At 55.0% G+C, this 12768-nt stretch overlaps 1 protein-coding gene across 1 annotated transcript in view; it reads right to left on the bottom strand.

Annotated features, from left to right (window-relative positions):
* Positions 1-12490, bottom strand: part of pde3a (phosphodiesterase 3A) — a 109964-nt gene extending 97474 nt beyond the window's left edge. The window contains exon 1 of the mRNA XM_031898094.1: positions 12043-12490. Coding sequence (XP_031753954.1) covers positions 12043-12161 — 119 coding nt within the window. The 5' untranslated portion in view covers positions 12162-12490. The remainder of the gene's footprint in view (positions 1-12042) is intronic.
* Positions 12491-12768: the final 278 nt, after the last annotated feature.

The raw sequence follows: 12768 nt of genomic DNA, 5'->3' as shown, positions 1-12768 counted from the left end.
CTGCTGCTCCAGCCCCTTGGAGGCAGATAATTCTCTATTTTTAAAGGGAAAGTGTCCCTTACACCAATGTTGGGCAGTTACTGTCATTGGGGGGTCTGCCCTACTTTTTACCTCCAGGGGGAATTCCAGGATTTATACCCCAGTGGGAGGGGCAAGGCGCCGGATCATGTCCGGGCAGGAAGGGAGGGAGGTTCTGACCCCACGGAGGTTACACTCCACATACTGTAAGCGGCTTGGGGGCCTCTGCTCATTGGGTTCCAGTAATGCCCCACCCTGGCAGGAATTTGCCCTTACAGTAAGGGGGGGGGTGTAATCCCATCAGCCCTTATCATTGGATCCTACTGTAATGGGCCAGTTACGGAACCAGCGCCTGTCTCTTCAATCAACTGGTGTCACGCCAATTAAACAGTGAAAACCAGTAAAACCCATTAGTTGGCACATAGGCGGCAGAACTGAACCAGTAAAGATTATTAGTTGGCACTTGGGGGGGCAGTAAGGCTCATTAGTTGGCATGTAGGGGGGCAGTAAGGCTCATTAGTTGGCATGTAGGGGGGCAGTAAGGCTCATTAGTTGGCATGTAGGGGGGCAGTAAGGCTCATTAGTTGGCATGTAGGGGGGCAGTAAGGCTCATTAGTTGGCATGTAGGGGGGCAGTAAGGCTCATTAGTTGGCATGTAGGGGGGCAGTAAGGCTCATTAGTTGGCATGTAGGGGGGCAGTAAGGCTCATTAGTTGGCATGTAGGGGGGCAGTAAAGGCTCATTGGTTGGCATGTAGGGGGGGGGCAGTAAGGCTCATTAGTTGGCATGTAGGGGGGGCAGTAAGGCTCATTAGTTGGAGTGTAGGGGGGGCAGTAAGGCTCATTAGTTGGCATGTAGGGGGGGCAGTAAGGCTCATTAGTTGGCATGTAGGGGGGCGTAAGGCTCATTGTTGCATGTAGGGGGGGCAGTAAGGCTCATTAGTTGGCATGTAGGGGGGGCAGTAAGGCTCATTAGTTGGCATGTAGGGGGGGCAGTAAGGCTCATTAGTTGGCATGTAGGGGGGGCAGTAAGGCTCATTAGTTGGCATGTAGGGGGGCAGTAGGCTCATTGGTTGGCATGTAGGGGGGGCAGTAAGGCTCATTAGTTGGCATGTAGGGGGGGCAGTAAGGCTCATTAGTTGGAGTGTAGGGGGGGCAGTAAGGCTCAGTTTGCTGGAGTGTAGGGGGCAGTAAGGCTCATTAGCTGGAGTGTAGGGGGCAGTAAGGCTCATTAGCTGGAGTGTAGGGGGGCAGTAAGGCTCATTAGCTGGAGTGTAGGGGGGCAGTAAGGCTCATTAGTTGCATGTAGGGGGGGCAGTAAGGCTCATTAGTTGGCATGTAGGGGGGCAGTAAGGCTCATTGGTTGGCATGTAGGGGGGGCAGTAAGGCTCATTAGTGCTGTAGGGGGGGCCAGTAAGGCTCATTAGTTGGAGTGTAGGGGGGGCAGTAAGGCTCATTAGTTGGCATGTAGGGGGCAGTAAGGCTCATTAGCTGGAGTGTAGGGGGGCAGTAAGGCTCATTAGCTGGAGTGTAGGGGGCAGTAAGGCTCATTGCTGGAGTGTAGGGGGGCAGTAAGGCTCATTAGCTGGAGTGTAGGGGGGCAGTAAGGCTCATTAGTTGGCATGTAGGGGGGCAGTAAGGCTCATTAGTTGGCATGTAGGGGGGCAGTAAGGCTCATTAGTTGGAGTGTAGGGGGGGCAGTAAGGCTCATTAGTTGGGAAGTGTAGGGGGGGCAGTAAGGCTCATTAGTTGGCATGTAGGGGGCAGTAAGGCTCATTAGTTGGCTGTAGGGGGCAGTAAGGCTCATTAGCCTGGAGTGTAGGGGGGCAGTAAGGCTCATTAGTTGGCATGTAGGGGGGCAGTAAGGCTCATTAGTTGGCATGTAGGGGGGCAGTAAGGCTCATTAGTTGGAGTGTAGGGGGGGCAGTAAGGCTCATTAGTTGGCATGTAGGGGGGCAGTAAGGCTCATTAGTTTGGCATGTAGGGGGGCAGTAAGGCTCATTAGTTGGAGTGTAGGGGGGGCAGTAAGGCTCATTAGTTGGCATGTAGGGGGGCAGTAAGGCTCATTGGTTGGAGTGTAGGGGGCAGTAAGGCTCATTAGTTGGCATGTAGGGGGGCAGTAAGGCTCATTAGTTGGAGTGTAGGGGGCAGTAAGGCTCATTGGTTGGAGTGTAGGGGGCAGTAAGGCGCTCATTAGTTGGAGTGTAGGGGGCAGTAAGGCTCATTGGTTGGAGTGTAGGGGGCAGTAAGGCTCATTAGCTGGAGTGTAGGGGGGGCAGTAAGGCTCATTAGTTGGCATGTAGTGTGGGGGCAGTAAGGCTCATTAGTTGGCATGTAGGGGGGCAGTAAGGCTCATTAGCTGGAGTGTAGGGGGGCAGTAAGGCTCATTAGTTGGCATGTAGGGGGGCAGTAAGGCTCATTAGTTGGCATGTAGGGGGGCAGTAAGGCTCATTAGTTGGAGTGTAGGGGGGCAGTAAGGCTCATTAGTTGGAGTGTAGGGGGGAACTGACAGGGAGAGACAGGAGGGCTGAGGGCAGGAAGGTGCCGAGGGGTCAGTGCCAATAGAGCCGCCCGTTGCCCCCCCCCACACACACACACAGCGGGGGGGGGCTGCCTGACTGACTCTATTAATTCTATTAAGTCCCTGCTGAGGGTCTTCCCCGGGGGGCAAACTGCTGACAACGATGCACAAACACGGCCTATTCATTATACAGTACATAGAGTGTAAGCTCCTGTGCCAGGCACAGTCAGTAGCCCAGAGTGTAAGCTCCTGTGCCAGGCACAGTCAGTAGCCCAGAGCGTAAGCTCCCGTGCCAGGCACAGTCAGTAGCCCAGAGTGTAAGCTCCCGTGCCAGGCACAGTCAGTAGCCCAGAGTGTAAGCTCCCGTGCCAGGCACAGTCAGTAGCCCAGAGTGTAAGCTCCCGTGCCAGGCACAGTCAGTAGCCCAGAGTGTAAGCTCCTCTGCCAGGCACAGTCAGTAGCCCAGAGTGTAAGCTCCCGTGCCAGGCACAGTCAGTAGCCCAGAGTGTAAGCTCCCGTGCCAGGCACAGTCAGTAGCCCAGAGTGTAAGCTCCCGTGCCAGGCACAGTCAGTAGCCCAGAGTGTAAGCTCCCGTGCCAGGCACAGTCGGTAGCCCAGAGTGTAAGCTCCCGTGCCAGGCACAGTCGGTAGCCCAGAGTGTAAGCTCCCGTGCCAGGCACAGTCAGTAGCCCAGAGTGTAAGCTCCCGTGCCAGGCACAGTCAGTAGCCCAGAGTGTAAGCTCCCGTGCCAGGCACAGTCAGTAGCCCAGAGTGTAAGCTCCCGTGCCAGGCACAGTCAGTAGCCCAGAGTGTAAGCTCCCGTGCCAGGCACAGTCAGTAGCCCAGAGTGTAAGCTCCCGTGCCAGGCACAGTCAGTAGCCCAGAGTGTAAGCTCCCGTGCCAGGCACAGTCAGTAGCCCAGAGTGTAAGCTCCCGTGCCAGGCACAGTCAGTAGCCCAGGTATCACCCACTGCCCATTTTCCCACTGACAAACAGCAGAAGATGAAAGGGAAACTGCATGAAGGACGTTATGTGCCCCCCGGGGGGTCCGGCTCCTCCTCCTCTACTTGTGTTTTGTGCTCAACCCCAGGTCACCGACTGACGTCACTCAGTGCCACCCGCTAGCGGGTCGTGTTGTTACTGGCACCTATACAGTCACATCTGCACCGGCAACTTCTGCCCAATGTGCCCCCTCTCCATGCAACTGGGGGGCTATTGCACAAAGAACTGCCCCTCTCACTGTGACACACCTCCCCCAGCCCATCCCAAATAGAAGGAACTCATGGGAATGTGATAGGGACCTTAGATTGTAAGCTCACTGGGGCAGGGACTGATGGGAATGGGATAGGGACCTTAGATTGTAAGCTCACTGGGGCAGGGGCTGATGGGAATGGGATTGGGACCTTAGATTGTAAGCTCACTGGGGCAGGGGCTGATGGGAATGTGATAGGGACCTTAGATTGTAAGCTCACTGGGGCAGGGGCTGATGGGATGGGATAGGGGCCTTAGATTGTAAGCTCACTGGGGCAGGGACTGATGGGAATGGGATAGGGACCTTAGATTGTAAGCTCACTGGGGCAGGGACTGATGGGAATGTGATAGGGACCTTAGATTGTAAGCTCACTGGGGCAGGGGCTGATGGGAATGGGATAGGGACCTTAGATTGTAAGCTCACTGGGGCAGGGGCTGATGGGAATGTGATAGGGACCTTAGATTGTAAGCTCACTGGGGCAGGGGCTGATGGGAATGGATAGGGACCTTAGATTTGTAAGCTCACTGGGGCAGGGGCTGATGGGAATGGGATAGGGGGCTTAGATTGTAAGCTCACTGGGGCAGGGACTGATGGGAATGGGATAGGGACCTTAGATTGTAAGCTCACTGGGGCAGGGGCTGATGGGAATGGGATAGGGGCCTTAGATTGTAAGCTCACTGGGGGGACTTGATGGGAATGGGATAGGGACCTTAGATTGTAAGCTCACTGGGGCAGGGGCTGATGGGAATGGGATAGGGGCTTAGATTGTAAGCTCACTGGGGCAGGGACTGATGGGAATGGGATAGGGACCTTAGATTGTAAGCTCACTGGGGCAGGGGCTGATGGGAATGGGATAGGGGCCTTAGATTGTAAGCTCACTGGGGCAGGGACTGATGGGAATGGGATAGGGACCTTAGATTGTAAACTCACTGGGGCAGGGGCTGATGGGAATGGGATAGGGACCTTAGATTGTAAGCTCACTGGGGCAGGGGCTGATGGAATGGATAGGGACCTTAGATTGTAAGCTATGCGGGCAGGGGCTGATGGGAATGGGATAGGGGCCTTAGATTGTAAGCTCACTGGGGCAGGGACTGATGGGAATGGGATAGGGACCTAGATTGTAACCTCACTGGGGCAGGGGCTGATGGGAATGGGATAGGGACCTTAGATTGTAAGCTCACTGGGGCAGGGGCTGATGGGAATGGATAGGGGCCTTTTAGATTGTAAGCTCACTGGGGCAGGGACTGATGGGAATGGGATAGGGACCTTAGATTGTAAGCTCACTGGGGCAGGGACTGATGGGAATGTGATAGGGACCTTAGATTGTAAGCTCACTGGGGCAGGGGCTGATGGGAATGGGATAGGGGCCTTAAGATTGTAAGCTCACTGGGGCAGGGGCTGATGGGAATGGGATAGGGGCCTTAGATTGTAAGGCGCTCACTGGGGCAGGGACTGATGGGAATGGGATAGGGACCTTAGATTGTAAGCTCACTGGGGCAGGGGCTGATGGGAATGGGATAAGGGCCTTAGATTGTAAGCTCACTGGGGCAGGACTGATGGGAATGGGATAGGGACCTTAGATTGTAAACTCACTGGGGCAGGGGCTGATGGGAATGGGATAGGGACCTTAGATTGTAAGCTCACTGGGGCAGGGGCTGATGGGAATGGGATAGGGGCCTTAGATTGTAAGCTCACTGGGGCAGGGACTGATGGGAATGTGGACAGGGAGCAGAATCCTTTTGTCTCCCCCATGGCTGGCAACTGGCTCAGTGGTCTGATGGATGTACTGGTCCTAAAGGGGTGAGGGGGGGGCAATAACACAATTAAAGGGGCATCTGCAGCCAAACATGACACTGACACAGAGACCCCTATGAACTAAGCACAATTCAGCAGGAACAGCCCCCTAAGTTTGCCCATAGCCTGTACAGAGAGATACCATAAAACTATGGCACATAGGGATTCCCCTGTACTAAGCACAATTCAGCAGGAACAGCCCCCTAAGTTTGCTCATAGCCTGTACAGAGAGATACCATAAACTATGGCACATAGGGATTCCCCTGTACTAAGCACAATTCAGCAGGAACAGCCCCTAAGTTTGCCCATAGCCTGTACAGAGAGATACCATAAAACTATGGCACATAGGGATTCCCCTGTACTAAGCACAATTCAGCAGGAACAGCCCCCTAAGTTTGCCCATAGCCTGTACAGAGAGATACCATAAAACTATGGCACATAGGGATTCCCCTGTACTAAGCACAATTCAGCAGGAACAGCCCCCTAAACACATGTAAGAAGTGACCCAGAATGACCCCTGTGGGGGCAAATCAGAGGCCCAGTGAGCGGAGCTGCCATGCTGTGGGCAGATGGGGAACACATTGTACTTACAGGAGGTTGGGCAGCGCCGTTCCTGGCCCAACTCAGGAGACTGTGGGTTCCGGCACAATCTGCACTGGTCCCAGTAATCTCGGCCCCTGTTTGTACTGGAACTGCTCCCGCCGTCGGCTTCTAACTGGTTCCAGCCCCACATTTCCACTCAGCTCTATGGGCTGCGCTGGTTCCGTTACTGCAGCTCCACGTGTCCCGTGACCCCCCCCCCTTATGTAACACTATGGCAGCTCCGACCCATATGTATAAACACCAGTATGGGGGGGGGGGAGGAATGTCCAGACGGACCCCCGAGTAACAGTACCCAAGGGATCGGCCAACATCTGGCAATGAGTTCAGCCCAGTAGCACATGTGGCACCGCAGCGCCGCTTAGTCCATCTCTCCCTAAAGCCGGGGGTTGGCAGAGCGTTAAAGCTACAGTTCAGCACCCCCCCCCCCAGGGAAGCCTGGGCTATATGTACATCCCATCTATGGGAGGAGTCAGCTGGGGGGGGCATTACTGTAGAACTGCCCCCCCCCCCCGGTTCTTCCCTCTGTATCCATTTATTGTTTCTATACAAGTAGATGTGAAACAACTTTCTGGTTGCTAGGGTCAGTGATCCTAGCAACAACAGCCAGTGTCGGACTGGCCCACCAGGTTACCAGGAAAACTCCCGGGGGCCTGGTTGGAAGGTGCAAAAATTTCCTGTCTGTAGAGCCACTGACTGCCCCCCCAGCTGCCCCTGCCCCCCCCCTTCCCCCGTCTATTCCAGGGCAGGCCAATAGGCACTTAGGCCCCCAGGTGTGATTAATACGGGGGTATCTGTGGGGCACCTAGTGTAGCCGCCCCCATAGTCTCATAGGAGGGTGCAGGGAGTTGCAGTTACACAAGGGGAAGCTTTATACCCCCGGGGGGAAGGCACCCCAATAGCCCGACACCCCCTTCTGCCCCATTGGGAGACTGTCCAGCCCCCGGCCCACCCAAGACTCCCAGCAACAGAGCAAAGGGCAAGTAAAACAAACAATAACAAGTAACTTGTCAGTGATTGGAGGAAAGGAGGTAACAAAGTGAGTATCCACCAATCAGTGGGGAAGGAACACAGACTGGGCCCAAACCCAGCTACAGAACCAATAGGGAGTGAGCACCCACAGTCACATGACCAGGAGGCAGAAGGGGAAGAGGCCCAAATCCCAGAGACTCCCCCATCACCATATACTTGCCCCCAATCCATTACACTGCCCCACTTGCCCTACTTGCCCCCAATCCATTACACTGCCCCACTTGCCCTACTTGCCCCATCCATTACACTGCCCCACTTGCCCTACTTGCCCCCAATCCATTACACTGCCCCACTTGCCCTACTTGCCCCCAATTCCATTACACTGCCCCACTTGCCCTACTTGCCCCCAATCCATTACACTGCCCCACTTGCCCTACTTTGCCCCAATCCATTACACTGCCCCACTTGCCCCACTTGCCCCCAATCCATTACACTGCCCCACTTGCCCTACTTGCCCCCAATCTATTACACTGCCCCACTTGCCCTACTTGCCCTGCCAATGCCAAGCTGTTTTGTTCACTCACTGACACTCACTTACACTCACTCACTGACACACTCACTCACTGACAGACTCACTCACACACACTCACTCACTGACACATCACCTCACTGACAGACTCACTCACTCACACACTCACTCACTGACACACTCACTCACTGACACTCACTCACTCACTGACAGACTCACTCACACACACTCACTCACTGACACACTCACTCACTCACTGACACAACTCACTCACTGACAACTCACCTCCACTGACACACACACTCAACTCACTGACACACACACTTCACTCCTCATTGGACACACTCACGTCACACACTCACTCACTGACACACTCACTCACTCACTGACACACTCACTCACTGACACACTCACTCACTCACTCACACACTCACTCATACACTCACTCACTGGGACACACTCACTCACTGACACACTCACTCACTCACTCACACACTCACTCACTGACACACACACTCACACACTCACTCACTGACACACTCACTGACACACTCACACACTCACTCACTGACACACTCACTCACTCACTCACACACTCACTGACACACTCACTCACTGACACACTCACTGACACACTCACTCACTGACACACTCACTCACTCACTGACACACTCACTGACACACTCACTCACTGACACACTCACTTCACTGACACACTCACTCACTCACTGACACACTCACTCACTGACACACTCACTGACACACTCACTCACTGACACACTCACTCACTCACTGACACACTCACTCACTCACACACTCACTCACACACTCGCTCACTGACACACTCACTCACTGCACTCACTCACTCACTCACAACTCGCTCACTGACACACTCACTCACTCACTGACACACTCACTCACTCACACACTCACTCACTGACACACTCACACACTCACTCACTGACACACTCACTCACTGACACACTCACTCACACACTCACTCACACACTCACTCACTGACACACTCACTCACTCACTCACACACTCACTGACACACTCACTCACTGACACACTCACTGACACACTCACTCACTGACACACTCACTCACTCACTGACACACTCACTGACACACTCACTCACTGACACACTCACTCACTCACTGACACACTCACTCACTCACTGACACACTCACTCACTGACACACTCACTGACACACTCACTCACTGACACACTCACTCACTCACTGACACACTCACTCACTCACACACTCACTCACACACTCGCTCACTGACACACTCACTCACTCACTGACACACTCACTCACTCACACACTCGCTCACTGACACACTCACTCACTCACTGACACACTCACTCACTCACACACTCACTCACTGACACACTCACACACTCACTCACTGACACACTCACTCACTGACACACTCACTCACACACTCACTCACACACTCACTCACTGACACACTCACTCACTGACACACTCACTGACACACTCACTCACTGACACACTCACTGACACCACACTCACTGACACACTCACTGACACACTCACTGACACACTCACTCACTCACTGACACACTCACTCACACACTCACTCACTCACACACTCACTCACTGACACACTCACTGACCACACACTCACTCACTGACACACTCACTCACTCACTGACACACTCACTCACTCACTGACACACTCACTCACTGACACACTCACTCACTGACACACTCACTCACTCACTGACACACTCACTCACTCACTCGACACACTCACTCACTCACTCACTGACACACTCACTCACACACTCACTCACTGACACACTCACTCACTCACTGACACACTCACTCACACACTCACTCACTGACACACTCACTCACTGACACACTCACTGACACACTCACTCACTGACACACTCACTCACTCACTGACACACTCACTCACTGACACACTCACTCACTCACTCACTGACACACTCACTCACTGACACACTCACTGACACACTCACTCACTGACACACTCACTCACTCACTCACTGACACACTCACTCACTGACACACTCACTCACTCACTGACACACTCACTCACTGACACACTCACTCACTGACACACTCACTCACTGACACACTCACTCACTGACACACTCACTCACTCACTGACACACTCACTCACTCACTGACACACTCACTCACTGACACACTCACTCACTGACACACTCACTCACACACACTCACTGACACACTCACTCACTCACACTCATCTAATTCCTGTAACAGTGATACCCACGGTGGGTTCGGTCTCAGGGCAGTTCCTTGTGGGCGGGGCCCGTTGCTAATGGCCCCGCCCCCCCGGCAGCCGCTGAGCCGTAATTAAAGTGTCGGCAAACAGAGAGGGAAGCGGCTCCTGTCTCCCATCTGCTCCAGCGCTAGGCCTTATGGGAAATAAAGGGCAAGTTAAGCGGAACCAGCCCCGGGGCACTTGTCCTGTTCTGGGGACACTATCTGACGTCACTGTGCCTCTCAGCCAATCACAATATCTGTCAGCAGATGCCCCCAGGCCCGTTAATGAGATGAGTCTGCAGGAGTCGGAACCAGCGGAGTTATTAGTGGTGGGGGGGGGGTGATTATTGGCAGTAATTACCCACCCCCCCCCTGTAGGCCCAGAACCTGAGAGTTCTACTGACCCTACTGGGTCCCAATGTGCAGAAGTTCCGCCCAAAGAGCAGCATTTACCCACGGCCCCTGCGGTCCCCGGGGAGCGACATTCCTGCCATTGGGGGGGGGGGGGGGGGCTGAGCTGCATTTAGTAACTTCTCCCTAAACCTCCCAGGCCATTCCCTCTGCCCCCAGCCCACTGGATCTCCAGAACCCCCCCATAGGTCCAGTCTGAATACCCCCCACTGGCATAAATACTGCCCCTATTCACTACCCCCACATGGAAAGTTCTGCCCCTTTTGCCCCATTTGGGGATTTCATTTCCTCCAGAACAAACTCTCACCGATTCCCTGAGAACAGAACCCCCCCCCCCTCCCCCCCAGTACATTTGGTCTCGGCACCAGAACCGGGGGGGGGGGATAGATCCAACGGAACCAAATCCAATACCCTAGTAATTACCCCAGGGGGGCATGACGGATAGGGTGCAAGTCATTAATCGCACAAATATCGGGTCAGAACCAGAGAATCCAATCATTGGGGTGCTGCTATAGGGGCCCCAATGGGGCAATGGAATCTCCCAATAAAATAGGGGGGGGGGGGTAAGTTTTCTAGAATAAAATATTAATCATAACTACACATAATAATAAAGGACCAATAAGGGGAACGGGACGGTAAATGTCGGGGCGATCAAACAGAGAACCAACAGCCCCCCCAAATCCTCCTCAGGGGCCCCGGCTCCCGTACACCCCGCTAATGTACAGCAGCCACATACACATGAGTGACAGGCTGTTCCTATTGGGGTGCAGGGCAGATATTTACTGTATCAGGGGCCCCAGGGGGACCGGGAGCAACTTTCCCTTATAGGGACCGGGAGGAGCCCTCCGGCTGCGCCAACCCAAGCAATAGTCACACAGGGAAGCCATGGGGGGGGGGGGGCATCATCTCCACCAACTGCCCCCCAGGGTGGGTCTGACTGATACCCCCCAAACCATCACTATAAAACTCCACTTCCAGGACCGACAGATGCATTTGGGGGGGTGTCCAAAAGTTTCAGACCCCTCAAACAAGTTCCGCAAACAGCAAATGCCCAATAACTGCCCCATGAAGAACCCCCCCCCATGCCACTGGGGCAAATACACACACATATATATACGAATAAAGTTGGGGCTCAGCCGGAGGGCCAGATACAGTGACAGCGGCCCCAATATACAAGGAGAGGGTGCTACTGGGTGCCAGTGAGGGTGCTACAGGGTGCCAGTGGGGGTGCTACAGGGTGCCAGTGAGGGTGCCAGTGAGGGTGCTACAGGGTGCCAGTGGGGGTGCTACAGGGTGCCAGTGAGGGTGCTACAGGGTGCCAATGAGGGTGCTACAGGGTGCCAGTGAGGGTGCTACAGGGTGCCAATGAGGGTGCTACAGGGTGCCAGTGGGGGTGCTACAGGGTGCCAGTGGGGGTGCTACAGGGTGCCAGTGAGGGTGCTACAGGGTGCCAATGAGGGTGCTACAGGGTGCCAGTGAGGGTGCTACAGGGTGCCAGTGAGGGTGCCAGTGGGGGTGCTACCGGGTGCCAGTGAAGGTGCTACAGGGTGCCAGTGGGGGGGCAATTACATACACCGGGGGGGGCACCCCTGTGCCCCTCACATTGGCACCCCCACACTGAGTGAGAGGAGGGAAGAGAAATGGGGGGCCCCTTACCTGCTCTCTGGGGATACAGGGCAGGGAAGTTCTGCGGTGGGACTTGCTGCTGGGTGGGTGCCCGGACATGGTGTCGGTAGGTGCCGGTGGGTCGGTGTCCCCTCTCGGTGGTGGTTCATAGGCGCGGAGTGGGGGGCACAGGGGGGGCCTCCCCGGGTGTGTGCGCTCCCCGGTACCGATAACTTCTGATCCGGAGTCTTCCCAGAACAATCCGGTGCCCCCCAGTATAGTCCGATGGCCCTTACTGCCCCCCGGGGGTGCCCACAACCCCCTATTGCCCCCCAGTAGCGGCCGATGCTGCTCCCGCACTGCTGTCCCCTCCCCGCTCTGCGCTCCCTCCTCTCTCTCCTCTGCTCCGTCTCTCCCTGCCCCAAACTCCCCCCTCCGGCTTCCTGCCCCCGCACCGCTCTGGGGTGGACTCTCTCCCTCTCTCTGCCCCGACTGCGGCTTCACTCTGTCTCTTACTGTCCGTCTGGGTCTGTCTCTTACTATCCGTCTGGGTCTGTCTCTTACTATCCGTCTGGGTCTGTCTCTTACTATCCGTCTGGGTCTGTCTCTTACTCTGTGGGTCTGTCTCTTACTATCCGTGTGGGTCTGTCTCTTACTATCCGTGTGGGTCTGTCTCTTACTGTCCGTCTGGGTCTGTCTCTTACTATCCGGGTCTCTTACTATCCGTCTGGGTCTGTCTCTTACTATCCGGGTCTCTTACTATCCGTCTGGGTCTGT

The sequence above is a fragment of the Xenopus tropicalis genome, chromosome 3 (genome assembly GCF_000004195.4).
Source record: "Xenopus tropicalis strain Nigerian chromosome 3, UCB_Xtro_10.0, whole genome shotgun sequence".
NCBI classification, from domain to species: Eukaryota; Metazoa; Chordata; class Amphibia; order Anura; family Pipidae; genus Xenopus; species Xenopus tropicalis.
The sequence above is the reverse complement of the archived record's forward strand: the minus strand, read 5'-3'. Positions and strand labels throughout refer to the sequence as shown.